The 19,331-nt window shown below is 42.3% G+C and overlaps 1 protein-coding gene across 2 annotated transcripts in view; it reads right to left on the bottom strand.

Annotated features, from left to right (window-relative positions):
- The window catches only part of DGAT1 (diacylglycerol O-acyltransferase 1), a 41,808-nt gene extending 24,955 nt beyond the window's left edge, over positions 1-16,853 (bottom strand). For both annotated transcript variants that reach the window (XM_044669524.1, XM_044669516.1), the window contains exons 1-2: positions 16,589-16,853; positions 2,900-2,987 (exon numbers count right to left, since the gene is read on the bottom strand). In XM_044669524.1, coding sequence (XP_044525459.1) covers positions 2,900-2,987; positions 16,589-16,839 — 339 coding nt within the window. In that variant the 5' untranslated portion in view covers positions 16,840-16,853. The remainder of the gene's footprint in view (positions 1-2,899; positions 2,988-16,588) is intronic.
- Between the last annotated feature and the right edge of the window lie 2,478 nt (positions 16,854-19,331).

Here is a 19,331-nt window from a genome sequence, read left to right as displayed (position 1 = left end):
CTGGGCAAGTCACTTAATCCCAATTGCCTAGCCTTTAGCACTCTTCTATCTCTGAACCAATACTTAGTATTGATTCTAAAAGGAAATATAAGGGTTGAAAAATACTTTAAAAAAGGATCACTACCAGGTAATTGTCAGTAATATGGAATAAAGAAATAAAGGTATCACTCTACTTCCCCACATCAATTCCAGATAGCTGAGAGAATCCTGGGTTCTCCTTGCAATCCTCTTTGTTCTTGATAAACTGGCAGACTTGTAACTTTTCATCATTGCCTACAATGTGCTCAGAGGAAAACACGACTCCTCAAAAAGCTAAGTAACCACAATACAGTGGAAGGGTCATAGTTCCTTCTTTTGTGCTGTGCCAGAATATGTCAGCTCCCAATTCAGGTCAGCAGAAAAGGGGGGAAAAAATGAGTCTCTAATCAAGACCTTGCATCTGGAAAGAGAAGCTGGTGGCATTCAAGGCTGATAAATCTGAGCAAGGATTGGTGAAAGCATAGATTAGCCTAAACTGAAGGAGTCTTATAGTCAAGTCCAGCCTGTGCCCTACAGTGCCTCTCCCTGAATAACATGCCCCACCCACCCCTCCCATCCAGGGCCTCCTCAAGGAACAGCCAGAATACCCAGGATCTGGGAATCTGGGAAGCAGCATGACCTCTAACCTGCAAAGCAGTAATTCAATAACTGCTTACTCTGTCCCTGTTTCCACATAGGACTTGAGGGCATAAGTCACCTATAATCAAGCATTTAATAACAGGATTTTTTTTTTATGACAACTAGGACTATGATAGCCAGATCCCAATTTACAGGCTGCAACTGTCTTCTGCCTAACAAGCCCCAGAGCCAAGCTTCCTGAGCCCCATTTCCCGCAAAGAGTAGGAGGCCAGGACAGTAGAAAATACAAGGCAAGGGGTAAAAGAGAAATAGAGAATTCAGATTGAACAGTCCTTAGAGGCTGGGTCACTTTATCCCAACTCAGTCTTGGATGCTATTCCCTCTATCCAGTGCCACATGAGATGGGCAAAAACAGCCCCCTCTCAACCTACTAGGAAATGTGCCAGTGGCCAGGCCAGAAGTCCCAAATGCCTTTGGAGAAAGGAGGTGGAACCCTAACTCCTGCCAGGATACTCAGAGAACTATGGCCTAGACTTTTCTCAATCCAAGCCTGCATTCCCTGAACGCTCACCACTCACCAATTCTGTACACAATGCTTGAAGTAGAAGCCTAGGACAGATTATACCTAGACCTGATCTAATCTCTTATATGCTATCTCGTCCATCTCAGTTAGGCTTTAAAAATATCATAAGCTGTCAAACTCGCACTACCTAAGCCAGGACAAGAATGGGGAAGGTCCTTCCTAGTCTATCTTCAAGAAAGGAAAGGCTAGGGCCAGCTTTACTTGGCTTTGCCATGGGGATGGCCAGGAGAGAGCTCAAGGCTGGGCTCTTGCCAAAAGGGACAGTTTTTCTGGGGCTGTAGCAAGCTATTTATAGGTATGCATGTAGTCAGTAAGCTCTCCTATCCAATTCCTCCCAAAGTCATCCCCTAGCTCACAGCTTTCCCTACACAAACAGAGAGGTGTCCCATCAAGCACTTAGCCCCAAGAGCAAGACTGCCAGCCCATCATGGGCACATTCCAATAAACAGACCTGTGGTCACCTGAACCAGGGAAGTATGAAGGTGAAAATTCTGAATAGCAGGCCCCAGTAGAAAGGAAAAAGCATAAGCTGAGAATGTGAGAAAGCCTTCTCTATCCTGTCTCAGTCAAGAGCTCCTTAGAGCCTCAATATATCTCTTCCAACAAAGAATTAACTTCTGATTGTTCTGGTGAACCTTAGCACTTCTATACATAGCTTAGGTCACAGCTAACAAATTCTCTTTTTGATCTGTTTGCCTTATGGCCTCTTTGTATTTTATTTTCTCTCCATCAGATGAGAACTCCTTGAAGATGGGGGCTATCATGATCATCATCCCTCCCTCCCTCACTCCCCAAGGCTCTGGAAAGTAGATGAAGCTCAGCATCATCATCTATCCCAATTTCCTAATGGCTATATGACCTTGAGCCTGGTCTAAATAGGTATATGGCCCAACCTCTACCTGACTACAGAGTCTGCCAGGGTAGTCACAAGGGCTCAGATTAGATCAATACTCTCCCTTACCCCTCTATGTAGTTAGGGACAGGAGAACAGAACAGAGAAGACCAAACCTTGGTTGCCAACAGTAGGAGAGCCTTCCTATCTCCTCTGCCCCAACCCTGGAGAAGCTTAGTCTCTCTGACTTCTACATGGCTTTCACTTTTAGGGAAAGTCTGGTCCTGGATAATGTCATCAACACATGGGTCCAACCCCAATTAGATCCAGGAAGTAATTTGGAGACAATATACTGAGAGAAGAGACTCTTCTCCACAGACCACAAAGAGCCCAGAACCAAAGCCCTTTTGGTTAACTTCAGCTCACTGGGCTAAGATCTGGCTCAGGGAACTTATCTGAAGAAACCACTAGTTTCTGACCGTACAATGTTTAAGTCAGTGTAGCCAGGGATGTAACTTGAACAAAAAGTTGCTGAGGCAACAGCAGGAGCTGGAAAAGGCTCCCTGACGGGAGGACTTCATGGGATTAGGTTCATCACCAGGAACTTCCTTCCATGCTCCCCTTATCTTCTGTAGGAGGTGTACAGTGTTTGGTGCTAACAGGTGCTTTGTACCATAGGCAATAGTAGAATCAATGCTCCTTTCCTCCCCAGAGCCAAGAAACAGAAATGGCATGTGAATAGGCACACGTATGGAGTAGGAGAGAAAGGCAAGAAACTGAAAACCTCAAGAACCAATTTATTCAACCAATGCTACCCTGTGACTTGGCAGGGAAACTCGGAATTGAGAAAAACATGGGCTACTTACCAGCATCACCACACACCAGTTGAGAATACCTCTGTAGTTGCTGAATCCACTAGCTGAGCTGAACAAAGATTCCTGCACCCGGTGGCACCTGGTGGTTTGAGGGATGGAGGGGATGGGGTGAAGGAAGGGGAAGAATAAAAAACAAGAAACTTCAGTGAAAGGTCAGCAGCATACTAAGTAAAGGAAGGAAACTAAGGCCTAAGTGAAAGTCCTACGGCTTAGTCCAAAGTAAGCTCTCCTCTCAAATCTGTGAACGTGTCACTGGAGAGAATAGCAAGGTTTGGGGAGTCAGTCCTGTGACTATCAGCATCTGGGCCCTCCCTGTCTATAGAATCTGCTGTCAAGACATCAGGTATAAAGGTAGAAGGTACACTTTAGTGAGTTCAGGCTGTAGGAAGGAACTGGAGTGAAAACAAAGCAATGCCCTTAGAAAGTCCTATACAAATGAAGACAGCAAACTAACCATCTTCAGAACTAGGGGGCCTAGGAACAATCTGAATCCAATGTGGGTAATCAGAGTATGATCTTATGTTGTAATCAGTCTTATATGGGTGGTCTTAAGTTCTACAGGGATGAAAACTGTTTGGTTTTCACTTGAAGTTGAAAGAGGAAGTTAACAGTTGTCTCCAGGTCCCTATTTCTCTGGAGGGAAAGCCCCAAATGTTCTAAAAGTTCATTTGATACTACAATTTCCCCAGAAGAAAAGAAGCTTGACTTTCTTCTTTTTGTTCTCTTTTTAAATTCTTACCTTCTGTCTTAGAATCAATTCTAAACATCAGTTCCAAGGCAGAAGAGCAGTAAGAACTAGGCAATTGGGACTGAGTGACTTGCCCAAGGTTACAGAGTTAGGAAATGTCTTTGGCCAGATTTGAACCCCAGGACCTCTTGACTCCAGGCCTGGCTCTCTATTCTTTTTTCCAATTAGTTTTATTTTCTCTTTGAAAAAAACAAATGCCCAACCTTTGTACCAAATAATCATAGTTAAGCAAAAACAAATTCCCATATTGTTCATCTTCCATGTCCATGTATGTATATATTCTGAGTCTATCATTTCTCTGTCAGAAGACAGGTAACATGATTTATCATCAGTCCTCTGGAATTAGGGATTGGCCACTAACTACACTGATTAGAGTTCTAAAGTCTTTCAAAGTCATTTGTCTTTACAACATTATAGTATAAATTGTTCTCCTAGTTCTGTTCACTTTACTCTGTATCAATTCATACAAGTCTTCTAAAGTTTCTCTGAAACAATAACCTCTTAAAGCAAAAAATTCATATACCACAATTGGTTCAACCATTTCTTCCACGTGATGGGCACTTCTAAAGAAAGTTTCCAGCTCTTTCCATAAAAAAGCTGTTATATTTTTTGTATATATGAGTCCTTTTCCCTCTTCTTTGATCTCTTTGAGGTATATTAGGCCTAATGATCAAATGGTATGCACAATTCATTAACTTTTTGTGCACTGTTCCAAATTACTTTCCAGGACTGCAGGTCAAATTCACAGTTCCTTTAACAGTGTATCAATGTGCTTATTTGCCCACGGGAGAAGAGATAAATTTTTTTTAACCCTTGCTTTCTATTGTAATAACAACTCTAAGACAGAAGAGCAAGGACTAGGCAAATAGAGTTAAGTGACTTGTCTAGGGCCATACAACTAGGAAGTAGCTTGTGCTCACATTTGAATGCAGGTCCTCTAGACTCCAGACCTGGCACTCCATCTACTGTGCCACCTAGCTAACCCAAGCTAGATAATTCCTAAAGCCCTTACTCACCCACTCTCCCCAAGGTGAAGAAGGGAAGAAAGCTTTTCCATCTTTTTGTTACAGTTTTTTTGATACTGTCCAAATGAGATTTATTTTATAATTTCTTACTGATATACTTTTGTTTTCAGGTTTTTGGAGCGTCATCATAGTTTTCCTCAGTATGTACCCTGTACCTCTCAGAGAGTCATACCATACAACAAAGTACTATTTTTCAAAGACCAAAAATTTAAAAAAAAAAATTTTTTTTAAAAGGAGGGGAATCAGTACAACCAATGAATGCAATGAAAAAGTTCAAAATCATATGCAATGCCTAACACCTTTGGACCTTCTACCTCTACCAAGTGGGTTGGGATTATCCTCTTATATTTCTTCATTTGAGTCATGCTTGATCTTTATCATTTCGCTACATTCGCTTTTGCTTTTTTTGAATGAATGGCTGTTCCTTCCATTTATACTGCTTTAGTCACTATATATATTGTTTTCTTGGCTCCACATACTTCACTCTGCATTTGTTCCGGCAGATCTTTCCAAGTTTCTCTGTATTCATCATTTCTTATAGCAGAATAATATTGCATTATCTGCAATGACCACAATTTGTTTAGTTAGTCTCCAGAGTATCTGCTTTGTTTCCAATTCTTTGCTATCATAAAAAAAGTGCTGCTATAAATATTTTGGTGTATGTGGGGACTTTCTTCTTATCAATGGCTTCTTTGAAGTATAAACTCTATAAGATCTCTGATTAAAAGAGTAAGGGGGGCAGCTGGGTAGCTCAGTGGATTGAGAGTCAGGCCTAGAGACAGGAGGTCCTAGGTTCAAATCTGACCTCAGCCACTTCCCAGCTGTGTGACCCTGGGCAAGTTGCTTGACCCCCATTGCCTAGCCCTTACCACTCTTGACTCCAAGACGGAAGGTAAGGGTTTAAAAAAATTTTTTAAAGAGTATGGAGGGGGGCAGCTGGGTAGCTCAATGGATTGAGAGCCAGGCCTGGAGAAGGGAGGTCCTAAGTTCAAATCTGGCCTCAGATGCTTCCCAGCCGTGTGACCCTGGGCAAGTCACTTAACCCCCATTGCCTAGCCCTTACCACTCTTCTACCTTGGAACCAATACACAGTATTGACTCCAAGACAGAAGGTAAGGGCTTAAAAAAAAAAAAAAAGAATTATTTGTTTTATATCCTTTGCCAAATGCTATTTCATCACCATTACCAGACTCTGACATTCCAACTTTCTTCTTCAAAGAGTCATTCTTAATGGCCTTGATATTAGATGGAACAGAGATTAGTAACCCCATTTTGCAGATTGGGAAATAGAAAATTAATATATGGCTTCAGATAGAAGGTTCTACACACCTGGCATGGAAGGCTTGGAAGGATCTCATAGGCCCTGGCCATTCAGAGGGGATAAGATGCAGAGGCCTTGGCTACCATCTAAACTTCTCCTCAATATGTCACTGGGGCATAGCTGATGTGAGGGGCTGTATCGAGGAAGAGCCGATACCACTTTTGCCAGTATCTGCTACCTCTAATCATCAGCTAACATAAGTACATAAACTCAGCACAACCGGGGCTCAGGAATCTAACATGAAGAGCTATGAATTACAGATCTTCCCTCCTGGTTTAGAGCCCTGTGCACCTGCCTGGCAAGCGTCCCTCACTGCTCACTTATTGAGCAACCTTCACTGTACTCATTACTGTCCCAGTGGAACTTAAGAAAACTTAGAGCTCCCTAATCTGAACAAAACACACGGTCCTGCACTTGAATGTTTTCAATACCAATGAAATCACAGGTCCCATTTCGTTCCAGATCCAAATGTAGGCCTGATCTAGACAGAGAAGTGGGCCAGCCCAGCCTCTTCAGCTTTTCTTAATCCCTAACCTTAGTTTTCTCATCTTACCTCCAGGCTGGCCGCTAATCTCCTACATTGGCTTTCAGTACACTCACCCTGCAGGGTAGCCAGGACAAAGAGAGTCTTCTCTAAAACTCTGGCCCCAAGCCTTAACTCTAGAGCAGGTCACACTTGAGAGAGTCAAAGGCTAAAAAAATGACTTAAGGGGGCAGCTGGGTAGCTCAGTGGATTGAGAGCCAGGCCTAGGAGGTCCTAGGTTCAAATCTGGCCTCAGATACTTCCCAGCTGTGTGACCCTGGGCAAGTCACTTGACCCCCATTGCCTAGCCCTTACCACTCCTTCTGCCTTGGAGTCAACTCCAAGATGGAAGGTAAGGGTTTAAAAAAAAAAAAAAAAAAAAAAAAAACTTAAGTCCTTAAAGATCCCAAGGGCTCCCTACCCCGACATCTGCCACTCGCACTGAGAAAAAGTTCTCTTTTTCTCAGCCTGCCAGAGTTCTAAAAAGAATAGTGAGTCTTTCTTCTTTTAGCCCCAAAGGGAACCTACACCCCTTCTAACTAGGAGCAAATGAGTTCTAGAACAAGGGCTCCTCAAGAAAACCAAGGGGCCCAGGGACCAATACAGACCCAATCACACCAAAATGATGAGATGAGATGAGAAAAGAAAGGAGGGGTTATTCAAAGTACTTATTAGCTGGAGTGGAGACAATGGGCAACTGACCTTTACTTATCCCAGATAAGACCATCACAAAGTCACTTGGCACCGGCCCTAATTCTACCCACACCCTATTTAATGGACCTGGAGCCAGTAAGACCTGAGTTCAAATCCACCCTCAGACACTTCCTAGCTGTGTGACCCTGGGAAGTCACTTCACCTCTATTTACCCTAACCTTGTTGTGAAGATTAAATGATTTTGGCTAAAGATCAAATATTTGTAACGTACTTAAGCACTGCCTGGAACAGAGTAGACACTATATGTTTATTCTTTTCCACTTTTCCCCAAAGTTTAGTCTTCTTCTCTAATCTCTCTCTCTCAATCTCTCCTACTCCTAGAGCTTCAACTCTCCCTTTCAATATTCTATCAATAAGCCAACCTGAATTAATGGTTATCCTCAGACACCATACACTTGCCTATTTCCAGGCCTTTGCTGACATATCACCTACAATGCCCTTCTACCATATCTCTCTGTCCATTCATATTCGACCCAACTTTATTCCTCCTTTATGGAGACACCTCAGCTAAAAGCTCCAAGAGACAAGAGGCAGTGAAGATGTTCATATAAAGAGGTGATATGGCTATATCATATTTTAGGAATATCAAGTTAACAGCTCTGTAAAAGATAGATTAGAGGAGGAGAAACTAGAAGTATGGTAAACAATTACAAGGCTTTTGATAGTTGATGCAAGTGATAAAAGTGTGAACCATGGTAGAGACTATGTAAGTAGAGAGGAGATTACTTCAAAAGACATGTTGGGGGCAGCTGGGTAGCTCAGTGGATTGAGAGCCAGGCCTAGAGACGGGAGGTCCTAGGTTCAAATCCGGCCTCAGACACTTCCCAGCTGTGTGACCCTGGGCAAGTCACTTGACCCCCATTGCCTACCCTTACCACTCTTCCACCTATAAATCAATAAACAGAAGTTAAGGGTTTAAAAAAAAAAAAAAAAGACATGTTGGGGGGTAGGAAAGAAGGAAGAGTCAAGGATGACTAGTGCTTATGGTTCTTTCTCAATCCTTTGCTAGATCATCTTCCACTCCACAAATGTGGCCTTTCCCAACACTCTGTCCTGGATCCTCTTCTCCTATAGCAGTGATAGTGAACCTTTTAGAAAGAACCACAAAGTACAGAAACCAAAAGAGAACAATGTCACAGATGCCAAGAAAGAAAAGACTGGTATAACTAGGTGGTAGTCAATTGGGTCAAAAGCTACAGAAGACTATTCCAGAATCACAACATTTTAGTGTTGGAAGGAACCTCACAAGCCATTTAATCCAACCCATTCCTAAAGAAGAATCTCCACTACAAGCCTAACAAGTAGTCATACAGTCTTTGATTAGAGGCATCCAGTCAGGGAGGTCACCACATTTTGAAACAGCCCACTTTACTTTCAGATAGCCTATTAGAAAGTTTTTCCTGTTATTAAGCCTAAATTTGCCTCTTTGCAAATCTGACCCATTGCTCTTGGTTCTGCTCTCTCGGGTCAAACAAAACAAATATAATCCTTCTTCCATATGAAAGCTCTTCAAATAAAAGATAGCTTTCAGCCTTCCATAGTCTTCTCTTCTCCAGGTTAAATATCTCCAGTTCTTACAACTGATCCTCACACAGTATAGACTCAATGCTTCACCATCCTGGCTGCCAACTATGAAGATTGGATTGACTCTCCCTTTGCCTATTTTTTAATTAATCAACCAAAGCTTGAACACTCCTACTTAATACTAACTAGGAGAGGTCTTCAAGCCACTTGCTAAACTGGGTGACAACTCCAGAAGCAACTGACCACCCCCTGGACAATGCTAAGCAAATTTAAAGACTGCAATTGGTCCCCATAAAGTGGAGGAAGGGACAGGAAGTGATATTAAAAAAGGACTATAAAAGATAATGAACTTCCTGTGCAAGAAGTCTTTGTCCTGAATTTTTGGGTTGGAGGATCTTCTCTTTCCCAACTTCGCCTTGGGACTTCAGTCTTCGGCTTCACTTGGATTTGGGACTCTGGCTCTTAGATTGCTTCTGGTAAGATTGCTCCTGGATCTCCTCCCTTTGAAACTTCTGCCTGGTGAGTGAAAAGCTGACCTTCCTTTCCTGGGCTTCAGGAGAGATTAAGTTCCAGAGGCCTCCCCTTTCTGGAAAGGCTGCATGGGTTGAACCCTTGCTTAATTCACCACTGAGTCCTCCAGCTAAGGGTTTAACTAGCCCTGCGTGGGTTGAGCTGAGCACTAGAGAAATATTTAGTGTGGTAAGATAGATATCTCCTCTATCCTCTTTTTCATTTCTCTACTTTCACTCTCCCCACCCTCTTTGTAAATAAAGCTACTGAAAGTCATTTTGACTTGGGCTGTATGAATTTTAAAATTGGAAACCACAGTATTATCTTTAAATTCTCATATATTTAGTCAAACCCCTTGATTTAATTCCTTACACAACTCTGGATGCTCTTTAGTTTACTTAGAAAATGAACATTGTATTTTTGACAAGAAATCTCCCCTGACAAAAGGAGAATAAAGAGAGTACCATTACCTACTCATTCCTGAAAACTATGCTTCTCTTAATGCATCTCAAGGTCACACTAACTTTTTTAGCTGTCAATTACACTTAACTCAAATTGGTCTCACAGACCATTAAAATCCCATAATCTTTTTCAGACAAATTGGTATGCTTCTTTTAATTTTTTAACCCAAGACCTTACATATGTCCCTAGCAAATTTTACCTGCTTAAATTTAGCTATATGTTTTGGCTTGTCACAGATATTTTGGGAATATGATATCATCCGATATGTTAGCTATTCTTCCCACCTTTTTAATATCTATGAACCTCATAAGTATGAAAGCACATGGGCAAAAACAAATCCTTGAGGCACTCCACTGGAAACCTCTTGCTGAACTAATAAAACTATTAATGAGATTATTTTGAATCTGGTATTGTAACCAACTCAATCAAGCAAGAATTTATTAAGTATAAATGTTGTCTCCCCCAATAGAATGGGAATTTCATCAGAGCAGAGACTGTCTTACTTTTCTATTTTTACCCCTAAGGCTTAGCATAGTACTTTGCACATTTTTGCTATTGAGTCATTTTACAATCATGATCCCATTTGAAGTTTTCTTGGAAAAGATACTGGTCCAGTTTGCCACTTCCTTCTCCATGTCATTTTACAGATGAGGAAACAGTAGCAAATAGGATTAAGTAACTTATCCAGGGTCATACAGTTAGAAAATGACAAAGACCAGATTTTAATTCAGGACAGATGAGTCTTCTTGACTCCAGGCCCAACACTCTATCTACCTACTATGCTACCTCATTATCCACTTTGCACAAATACTTTACTAAATGCTTGCTTCCTTCCTTCCCTCCTTCTAGCACCATGGTATGAATATCAAGTGAGATAGCCCCTTTCTTCAAGGAAATTACTTTATATGGGAAGATATATATTCACAAATAAGTCAATAAAACATATACGATGTATCCCAAAAAGTCTCCGTGTAGCTTTAAGCTCTACTTTGGGGATGCCCTATGTACAAAATAAATACAATGTGATTTTGGGGTGAGGAGGGTACTGACAATTGGGGGTCTTGAGGTTTCCTGGAGAAGGTGGCACTTGAAGTGGGCCTTAAAGGGCACATAGGTGTTCCAAGAGGCAAAAAGTAAGAAAAGTATGGCAAAAGAATGGAAGCAGGGGGCATAATTTCACACATGTAGAAGAGCAGCAAAGAAATCGGTCTGTTAATTAAGCAAACAACAGTGATGTGGAGTAATATGTAATCACTCTGAAAAGGTAGGCTGAGGCCAGATCATTAAGGGCAAGATCACCAAGCAGAGAAGTCTGTATTTGGTCATAGAAGCATCAAGGAACCACTTGAGCAGGCTTCATAACCTTTTTTTGTGCCATGAACTTCATCAGCATTCTAGTAAAGCCTATAGACCCCTTCTCAAAATGATATCTTTAAATGCATAAAATACAACTATACTGAAATACATTTATTAAATTTTAAAACAAAAAATAAGTTTATGAACTCTAAATTAAGAGTCTCTGAAACTAAAATTTCTGAGCAGGAGAGTGATATGGTCAGATATATCCTTTAAAGATATTCCTTTGGCAGTTTCCAATCTGTGGAAAACAGATTAGAGAAGGTAAAGCCTTGGATGTAGAGAAATCAATTAGGAAGGTACTGAAATAATCAAGGCAATGAGGACCTGTTTGTAGCCTAAATTATATGAATGATAAATGGGAGAGATGTCATTGAAGCAGTACTGACAATATGATCAGGTAAGGGGACACTGTTATCTCACTGACATCTCTCCAACTTTTCTACTAGATTAGTATGAGAAACTGGGTCAAATGCTTTGTTAAAATGAAAGTCAAGGTAAACTATAGCATTCCCACAACCTAGCAATTTAATGAATAACTGACCAAAAAAAGAAATAAGATTAGGTTGGCACTGTGTGCTCTTTAGGATTCCTGCTTCCTGTTCTAGACATTCCCTCACTATTTCCAATTCATAGAAAATCCAAGAACAGAGTACTAAAATCAAGCCCATTAGCCTCTCATTTGTAGATTCTTTTTTCTTGTTTTTGAAAATCAAGACATTGCCTCTCTCGGGTCTTACAAGTTACCTTTCCTGTTTGTGTTCTTTCAACTATCATTGACAGTGGCTCAATAAGATAGCTCAATAATCACCACTGCCAGGTAGTTTACCTGGGTCAGGTGCTTTAATCCTCTGAGTATAACTGCTGCTTTCTTATGATCTCCTTTCTTATCTTGGGTATCAACTCCTTGATATCCATTTTTGTTCCGTGTTTTCTTGGATAAAGGTCACTCTCCTTGGCAGAGAAAACAAAAGCAAACTAAGGTCTGAGCAGTTCTGCCTTCATTCTTCCGAGTAAGTGAGCACTTTTCTCTCCACCAGCAATCTCCAAAAGAACTCCAAGAAAGCCCCGTGGGTAGCCTTATCTTTCCTCTGTAGCCTCTCCTGCACTCTTTTTTTTTTTTAAAACCCTTAACTTCTGTGTATTGGCTCATAAGTGGAAGAGTGGTAAGGGAGGGCAATGGGGGTCAAGTGACTTGCCCAGGGTCACACAGCTGGGAAGTGGCTGAGGCCAGACCTGAACCTAGGACCTCCTGTCTCTAGGCCTGATTCAATCCACTGAGCTACCCAGCTGCCCCCTCTCCTGCACTCTTGTTGCCTTCTTCTTCTTTTTTTTTTTTTAAAGTACTACAGTACCTTCCTATTTTCATACTGTTTCCTGTCCTTACTTCCATCTTTTGCCCTTGGTTTTAAACTCTAAATCACCTGGTGAGTTCCCTATGCATTCACACTGGTCTCTTCACACAAATCCCATTTTTCTTCCATCAAACTCGATTCTTTTTGTGTCTTTAGAATTTTATTCTTGAGATCCCTCCTGGGATGTGTTACAAATTACAAGGTAAAATTAATTTGAGTTTCTCAGCTGGCTTCTCTATAGAATCCTTCATGAGATTTTACCAGTCTTTCCTCCAAAACCTGCTTTTCCAAATCTGGGGTTCAGTTCAGACTATGCTGAATTTTACTCTCTTTTAGGAGCCTAGCCATTTGCCCCTAAGGTTCCATCATTTTAACCTTTGCAACCAAGGAACAAAACCAGAAGAGAACTTCCTAGTATGGGTTCTTCCACCTTTTGAAGGCTGAAAATTATCTTTAAAATAAGTCACAAAACTGTTATGGTAGAGAGAGAATCCCAGCAAAATCTGGATAAAGTCTTCCAATCTACATTATACTTCTGCACCAGGCTTGTGATTTGTTTCTTGAATTCCTCAACTATTTCCTTTTTCTATCCAGACGTTCTATAGAATAAAGGTTTTGAAAAGGTCATTGGATTTAGTAGGTAAGAAATAACTGGTAACCTTGAAAAAAAGCAATTTCAGACCAGTAGCAGAGTCAGAAACTAGAATAAGGACTTAAAGATTGGGGAGTGGGAGGTAAAGAAATACAGGCAACAAAACAATAAAGAAAAGGGCCGACAAGTAAACCCAGACACATCCTCTATTGTCCTCAATGCCCACCTAGCCTTGCATATCAAAGACTATTTGGAAAGGTTTCCCTTCTCTTAGAGAAAGGGTCTGGTCCCACAGAAGCTTTGGAGTGGGTCAAGAGGGAAAAGAGACCAGAAGAAAAAAGTGTAAAGTTTCCCCTTTTTCCTTCTTTCACTCAAAAGCCCAAGTTGCTCTAAACAAAAGATTTCCATTTTCCTCACATCCTCTCTACTCCCTCCCTCCCCTACCTTGGGAAAGCCACATAAAGGCTTTCCCAACCACTGGCCAGGAGCCCTACTAGTGGCATTCCCCCAAGAGTTACCTTCTCTTTACCTTAGTCAGTTAAAATAGGGGGGGAAAAGTCAAGTTTTTAAAGAACAGTGTTTTGAATGCTCAGGCCATCAGCCTAATACCTAGCCAAGGTCTAGTATACTAGTTCTGTGCCTAGATAGCTTCAGAAACACCAGGCCTCTTCAATATATGCCTCCAAACACCATTCCCTTCCCCTGACTATACTTTCATTTCTAGAACTAAATAATATCAGAATTAGACTAACTGACTGAATGGCCCCTTCAGATCATATCTGAATGAGAATCTCCTTAAAAATATTCCTAAGAATAAATGTTTGGGAAAAAAAATATTCCTAAGAAGCCTCCACCAATCAGGAGAAAAAATATTTTCCAAGGAAACTCATTTCCTACTCTATTGTTGGACAGCTCCAGTTCTTGGGAAGGTCTCCCACTTAAGGAGCTAAAATCTGCCCTTCCTCCTACACTCAAATCCCCCTTTCTAGTGTTAGTAGGTTTGCCCTATGGAGTCAAACAGATTTAATCCAATCCCTTTCCCCCCACCAAGAATGAGCTTCAGATATTTGAAGACAGTGATCCTGTTTCTCTAAACCCAGCTCATAACTCATTGCTTTCCTGAGGAATAAAGAATCTGGGGTGGGGAATATGGGATGTGAATCAGAAGATGAATAGCAACCCCTTCTAGATTCTTTCCCTACAGCCTCACCTAGCGACAGGGGTAGGAGGAAACTAACTTACACTCCAAACCGGAACTGTCTGCCCTGCCCAAGCTGAGCAGGAAGTGTTGGGAAAATATTGAAAAAGCTTTTCTCTACAGGGTCATGGGGCCAAGCAGATAGGGAAGGGTTAATGATGGGAAAATTCAGGGAAAGGTCAGTGATAAGGAAAGGACTGTTATAGGGAAAAGAGAAAAGCAGTGATAGAGTAAGCAATGATTGGGGAAAATAGAGAAAAAGAGGCTCTTGAGATAATAAAAACACATTTAGATAGCACTAAACTGCTTACAAAGCATTTTCTATGTATCATCCCATTCAGTCCTTAAAATAACCATGTGAAATAGGTTGGTAGCTGGGGAAACTGAGATCCAGAGCTATTAAAATAATTTGCCCGAAGTGACATAATTAGTTGGTGACAGAGCTGGGGCTCAAACCCAGAGCTTCAGATACCTAGTCCAGGGTTCATTCCACTATACTCTGCTGCTATAAGGAAGGATGGTGGTGAAGTAGGCAAAAAGACTGAGAAGACAGATGGTGGTAGGGAAAGATATAGACTGGGTATATATGAAGATGTGGGAGGGATGGTAATGCATATATAATCCTCAATCTGGCAGGATCCTTCTGTCATTCCATCCATTCCCTTGCTTCTAAACAGGATGGCAACTGCCCCTAATATAGTAAAAGAAAACTGGGGGAGGGGAGGGGAGTCCCTTCTTTTTCCAAAGCAGATTTCTCAGCTTCTATTGGATATCCATTCCAGGGCTATCTACTAGCATACACTCAATAATATTATCTCTCTCTTAATCATTCTTAGAAGTGACCTTCCTTTACTCTAATTGCTCTTAGCACTGTGTTCATACTAATTACATGAGATCATATTTTGTCTCATATTATGTTAGGTCACCCTGAAGCAGCAAAGCTGAGCATAAGACTTTGCACATAGTAGGTTCTTGATAAAAGTTTGCTGACTTGATGGTATGGAGAATTCTACCTCATAGTTCAGATGGAAAGAGATGAGGGCTTGAATTAGGGTAGTTAGATATCTCAAATGTTAGATAATATATAAAGGGGTGAAAAGTCAAAGAGCTGTCCTTGGGACTGAATCAGTTCCTCTTTGCCTGCCACTCCCTTCCTCTCTATGCTGTACAGGTAGCTCTGGGATGAAGGGCTTCTTTATAGTGGTTCTATAGGGTCTGGATTACTTTGGAGTAGTTTAGTACTAAGGTTGAGGCTGGGGAGATGAGGGACCCAAAGGTGCCTTAGAACTGGCCCATGGACAGCAAGCACTATCAGCTTGTGAAGCCAACCTGAGGAAGAGCTGAATGTTAGCTACGAGGAACAGCCTCCGATCCAGTCTAACTTCTCTCAGATTCTCCTGTCCAATCCATCCCCCAGGTGCTGGCTGACTTGTCTTTATCTAGGGTTTCTATGGCTCCGATAACATTACTCAAAAATCTTCAATGTCACATAGAAAAAAAATCGAAATTCCTTAGCATTTAGTAAAGTGGCTAGCACATAGTAAGCTCTTAATATCTGTTGACTAACAGCCTGACATTCAAGGTTTTCCATGATCTGGCTACAGCCTAAACTCCCAGACTTCTCTCTTACTATCCCCCTACACATAAATACCCTCGGTTTTAGCAAGAATGAATTTCCCACCACAACCTATTCCCATACCTCCCTCAGGCTATCAAAATTCTAGCCATCCTTCCAGGCCTGGTTGGAATATCACTCCCTCTACAGGAGCTACTCCTGAACCCAGGGCTAGAAGTGACTCCCCAGTCCTTTGAATTCTCATAGCACTTTGTCCTATAAAAAACACTTTCCTTCCCCCTCTTTTTTCTTGTTGTTCTTTCATTTGGCTTGTTGACCCTGTTTTTAGGTGGAACCCCACCATCCATAGGGTTATGAGTAACATATCAATTACTGAAGTTCATTTTGGATCCTTTTTTCTCACCATTCCTCTGTCCAAATAACTTATAAATGCCTTGACAGCAGGGATTGTATCTCTATTTTATTTTGTATTGTCAATGTTAAGTACAGAGGCTATTTTTTTATTTCTATTTTTTAAACAAATAGAAAGGCTCCCTCCTCCTCAGTCTCATTTATAGATTGGGGTAAAGGATCAGACCTAAGAGTTTGGGGGAGGGGAAAGAGGGAGAAATCTGGGCAGTCCCAGGAGGGAGCTGGGGAAGTAACCGCTACGGGGAATCATGGGCGAGAGGGGCTGGCAGAGGGCGGGGAAAACAATCAAAGGGTGGCTGGAAGCAGGGGTCGGGCAGGAAAGGGTCAACCAGGGGTCAGAGGGGACCAGGGTTAGAGCCCATTACCTCAAGTCGGAGTGTTCTACGCCCTCTCCATCTCCTTCTCCGGCGGGGGTCCGGGTGAGCGCCCGCGCAGCGTCCGGGGTCGGGGCATCCCCGCCTCCGCCGGCATCCGCTCCCACTCCCGCTCCCGCCGCCGCCCGTAGCTCCTCCTCAGGCTGACTCCCCGAGCTCCCGCCACCGCCGCTGCCCCCGCTTGCTGTCCGCGAGCCGGTCCTCCGGCGCCGAGAGCCGCTCGCGCCACCTCGGTCCCCCATCTCCTTAGGCTCAACCTCACCCACTGCCTCAGAGCGCCCAGCCGCGCCGCGGCTCAGGCACCTCTCGGCCCGGCCCGGCCTGGGCCCCGCCCCTGGCCCGGCCTCCCCGCCCCCTTGGCCAACGGCCGCTAACTGCCAACCGCTGCCCCCTGCCGGCTGCCGTAGGCCTCAGGGGCTACAGCTTAGGGAGGTGGAGTCGGGGGTGGGGGGAAGCCGCTGTCTAATGAAAGCGCAGGCGCACACCGCCCTCGATGGTTTGTAGGTCCCGCGGAGGTGGAGCGCAGCACGTGAGAGTGTGAAGCGCAAGGGTAGTGGCAACCGTAGGCACGCCGGGATTTGTGGTCAAAAGAGGGGCAAGGGAAGCAATTCCTCCTCCAGATAAGCAATAAATGGAAAGAAGGCTAAAACGGAGGCCGCCCCCAACCGGCTACGGTGTCAAGATGCATCCTGGGACTTGTAGTCTGCAGGTGACTCAAGCACGTGGTTAAGAACACTATGTTTCCTAGTTCAGCATTCCTGAGTTCCGGTGCCGTTCCACCTGTGATTCACCAGAATATTGAGAAAACCGCAATAAATTACGTGAATTGAGTCACTCTCCCTTACTATTCCGGAAGGTCTGCCAGAAAAGTGTGCTTGTGTGCTAGCGTAGATACTCCCAAGAAAGGAGCTACTGAGCCCTTTGCTTTGTTAGGCTCTCAGTATCCTGGCTATTTGAACAGTTGACAAAATATTCTTTCTGTTACATAGTTGATCATGTTTTTGCTACAGCTATAACAGTGATGGAATTGAACAAATGATCTATAAAGTTCCTTCCCACTCTTCTATATTTTGTTTCCACCCAATTTGAAAACCTCGCTTCTCTTGAGCTAGTGACGTGGGACAAAGTCTGTGGAAAGGTCTCACTCCAAGAACGGAAGGCTCAGAACTCCGTTCTGGACCAGAGGTATGAAAGTTTTTATTTAAAGTAGAGGTTAGGGCAATGAAATATCTCTGGGCTGGTGGAGTAGCCCCCAAGATGGAATGGTTTCCGGATTAGTAACAAGACCTTTCTCTCCCCCCTCCTCCCCCCTCCCCAGTGATGGAATGACCTTGGGCCTGGTGGAGTAGCTCTAGGAGTGAATCAGAGTTTGCATATTTATTGATTAGTCCACCCCTGGGCGTTCTGGGACGTTTTAGGCAGAAAACCCCGGCGGAGGAGAAACCTCACTATCTCCCTAGAATGCTCTTATCTGGAAGTGAAAAGTAGAGAGAGTACAGTACAGTATAAGACCAGTATAAGTGACGTAAATACAGAACAGTAGTTACAGTACAAGTGATTAGTAACACAAAACTGTATAAGATTGACCTAAATACAGAACAAAACAGTGCAAGACTATTATAATTGATTAAGAATATACAACAGTTAAATGCTTAGTAATACAGATTTTGCGATTTATGCCTAGGTAGTGCTAATAATACAGCTTTTTCAATCTATGCCTAACTAGTACAAAAATAAGAGACTTCAGAGCATAAGGGCCCTGCTTCTATCACTGCCCACCTCCATCAAGAGGATAAAATACTACTTAGTTTGGCATTTAAGGCTTTATATAATCTCACTCTAGCCTGCTTTTCCAGCAATATTTCTTATTACTTCATGAACTGCTTATTCCAACCAACATGAACAATTTTCTGGTCTCTGGACTCTCTTGGTACATTTCCCCAGGTAATTAGTCATGCCTAGAATGCACTTTGTTACTCAAGGCCTGTTGAAATTCTTCTGGATTTCCAGAAAGAGGGAGGAGTGAGTGATCATAATTTACTAAGCCCAACTCCCCTAAACACCTTAAAATAGTGCTAAATGAGTAAAATAAAATATAATAAGGAGAAAGAAAACAAGAAGCAGAATGTAGGGGGGGAAACTTCAAGGGAAAACTAACAGAACAAGGAAATGAGTAAGCAAAGAAAAAATAATAGATCCCAATACAATTAAGTAAATATGAGATAAAAGAAAACAATTAAAGTCTTGAGTTTTGAGCTGTAAAGTAAATGGAAATTAAATACATGAACAAATGAGGAAACCAAGGCTCAGGGATGTTAAGTAATTTGCCTAAGGTTACAAATAATAAGTGGCATATTTGACTCCTGAATCTACTTTTTCTACTGTACCATGTTCCCCTTTTCCAGAAGGAAAGAACACAATTATAATAACAACTATACTGCTAGAAAAAGTAATGGATATACCACAAGATTCTCCAGAACATTTAGAATTATAATAAGAGCTATAAAGAAAACTCAGCCATCTATAAAATTGGAAATAAGTTACTTAATGGAAAAAAATAAGAAAATGAAAATTGATAAGATGGAGAATGGAGGGGGCAGCTGGGTAGCTCAGTAGATTGAGAATCAGGCCTAAAGACCAGAGGTCCTAGGTTCAAATATGGCCTCAGACACTTCCCAGTTGTGTGACCCTGGGTAAGTCACTTGACCCCCATTGCCTACCCTTACCACTCTTC

Source organism: Gracilinanus agilis, chromosome 1 (genome assembly GCF_016433145.1).
Source record: "Gracilinanus agilis isolate LMUSP501 chromosome 1, AgileGrace, whole genome shotgun sequence".
Lineage (NCBI taxonomy): Eukaryota > Metazoa > Chordata > Mammalia > Didelphimorphia > Didelphidae > Gracilinanus > Gracilinanus agilis.
The sequence above is the reverse complement of the archived record's forward strand: the minus strand, read 5'-3'. Positions and strand labels throughout refer to the sequence as shown.